This window comes from Brachyhypopomus gauderio, chromosome 17 (assembly GCF_052324685.1).
Source record: "Brachyhypopomus gauderio isolate BG-103 chromosome 17, BGAUD_0.2, whole genome shotgun sequence".
Taxonomy (NCBI): domain Eukaryota; kingdom Metazoa; phylum Chordata; class Actinopteri; order Gymnotiformes; family Hypopomidae; genus Brachyhypopomus; species Brachyhypopomus gauderio.
The window spans coordinates 21,280,687-21,282,532 of NC_135227.1; the positions used below are offsets into that span (position 1 = coordinate 21,280,687).

General features: G+C 44.1%; 1 protein-coding gene across 1 annotated transcript in view; it reads left to right on the plus strand.

Annotated features, from left to right (window-relative positions):
• The window catches only part of msrab (methionine sulfoxide reductase Ab), a 22,185-nt gene extending 20,766 nt beyond the window's left edge, over positions 1-1,419 (plus strand). Inside the window, 2 exon segments of the mRNA XM_076978228.1 lie at positions 242-259; positions 261-1,419. Coding sequence (XP_076834343.1) covers positions 242-259; positions 261-416 — 174 coding nt within the window. The 3' untranslated portion in view covers positions 417-1,419.
• Positions 1,420-1,846: the final 427 nt, after the last annotated feature.

The window sequence follows — 1,846 nt, forward strand, 5'->3', positions numbered from 1 at the left end:
GCCAAGTGAAGGAACTACATCTTGCTTGGTTCTAACGCTAACCATAACCTTAGATACTCAACCAACACTTCCAAAAGCACCTTCCTCGCTATAATCACTCACCCGTGAAGACGCATGAGTTCAAAGCAGAGTCTTTCTGCACAAACACACTCACACACGTGAGTTCATCCCTCTCTCCTTCCCTCTATCCCTCCCTCTCTCTCTTTTTCTCCCTCTCTCTCCTTCTCTCTCTCCTTCCCAGGCTCTGAAGCAGAAACATTTTTGGGAAGATCACCACAGAGATCCGAGAGCTTCCAGTCTTCTACTATGCGGAGGACTACCACCAACAATACCTGCACAAGGTGCCTAACGGCTACTGCGGCTTAAAGGGCTCCGGGGTCACCTGCACCTTCGGCTCGGACAAAGATGAACTTTGACCCCAGGGAAATCGGAGAGCATGCCAGCTTTTGTAATGGTAGTAATAGAGTGATATGAGTGTGTGTGTGTGTGTCTGTGTGTGTGTGTGTGTGTGTGTGTGTGTGAGTGAGAGAGGGGGGGGGGGGGGGACAGCAGAAGTTCTATACAAACACCCACTTCACACTCCGCGCTCTCACTGAGAGGTAAAAATAATAATAGCAGCTGGTAGCAGTTCTTTTCATTCTTTTCCAGTACATTTTCATTGAAATTTCCACATGAAATTAATTTAGATTCAATCCCACATTCAGTTATTTCTTAATATAAAGAGGAATATGATTTCATTACAAAACAGAGACATCAATTTGGGAGTTTCTCACTGGTGGTAAAATGTTTCATTATGAACTGGTTTTGCCAGAATTAAACGATCTGATTTAATTAACACTTGATCAGTTCTTAGTCATTCGGAAGCATTGTACTCCACTAACATATACGCTGTTAGCAGTAACTGCCCTGTACACATACACACAAATATACAGTCTGAAGAATGAAAAAAATCGCCTAAGTATACTGTACACGTTTACTTTTACCTGTACAGTTTTAAAGGGTAATGTAAATTATAATAATTTATAACAATTATAACAAGTGTTTTCTGGGCACGGAGACTCTTTACTGCCATCTGCTGACTGAGTCTGTCCTGCTCAACACTCGCCCACAATGACTCCGGTGACGAGCCGTTATTAGCCGGACCAGGTGTGGGCAGTTCCACCCAAACCCCCAGCCTACACCACCCAGGCTGGACCGGACTAGAGAGGGAGCCGCTTGCTAATCGATACACTTGTGTTTCATCGGGCGTGTGGTAGATTTATCCCATACCGTCAGGGCACTGAAAGAACAAAACAAAACTGCATAAAGTGGTTATCTTAATACGATTAATAAAACAGCGTGTGCATATCTTCTGAACTATGATGTTTCTGTGTGTCATTTTAAAATATATTCAATAAATAATTACCGGAGATTCGTTTTTGAAGGTCTCGATTTTTTTCCCTGGTTGTGTGGTGTGCTGCCAGCCGGCCACCACCAGGTGTCAGTAGAGGGTTTAGACGGACACGCGGCAGCGCTGCACGAGCGGGAGGAATTGGGCTCGCGCGCACAGGAAGCTGTCAGCAAACTTTCCGCTCAGGCGGAGATTATCACCTGCACAATCAGAGCGGGACTGTAAAACGTCCTGTTCACTGTTTAATACGTCCTGTTCACTGCTTTAATACCTGTTCACTGCTTTAATACGTCCTGTTCACTGTTTAATACGTCCTGTTCACTGCTTTAATACGTCCTGTTCACTGTTTAATACGTCCTGTTCACTGCTTTAATACGTCCTGTTCACTGTTTAATACGTCCTGTTCACTGCTTTAATACCTGTTCACTGCTTTAATACGTCCTGTTCACTGTTTAA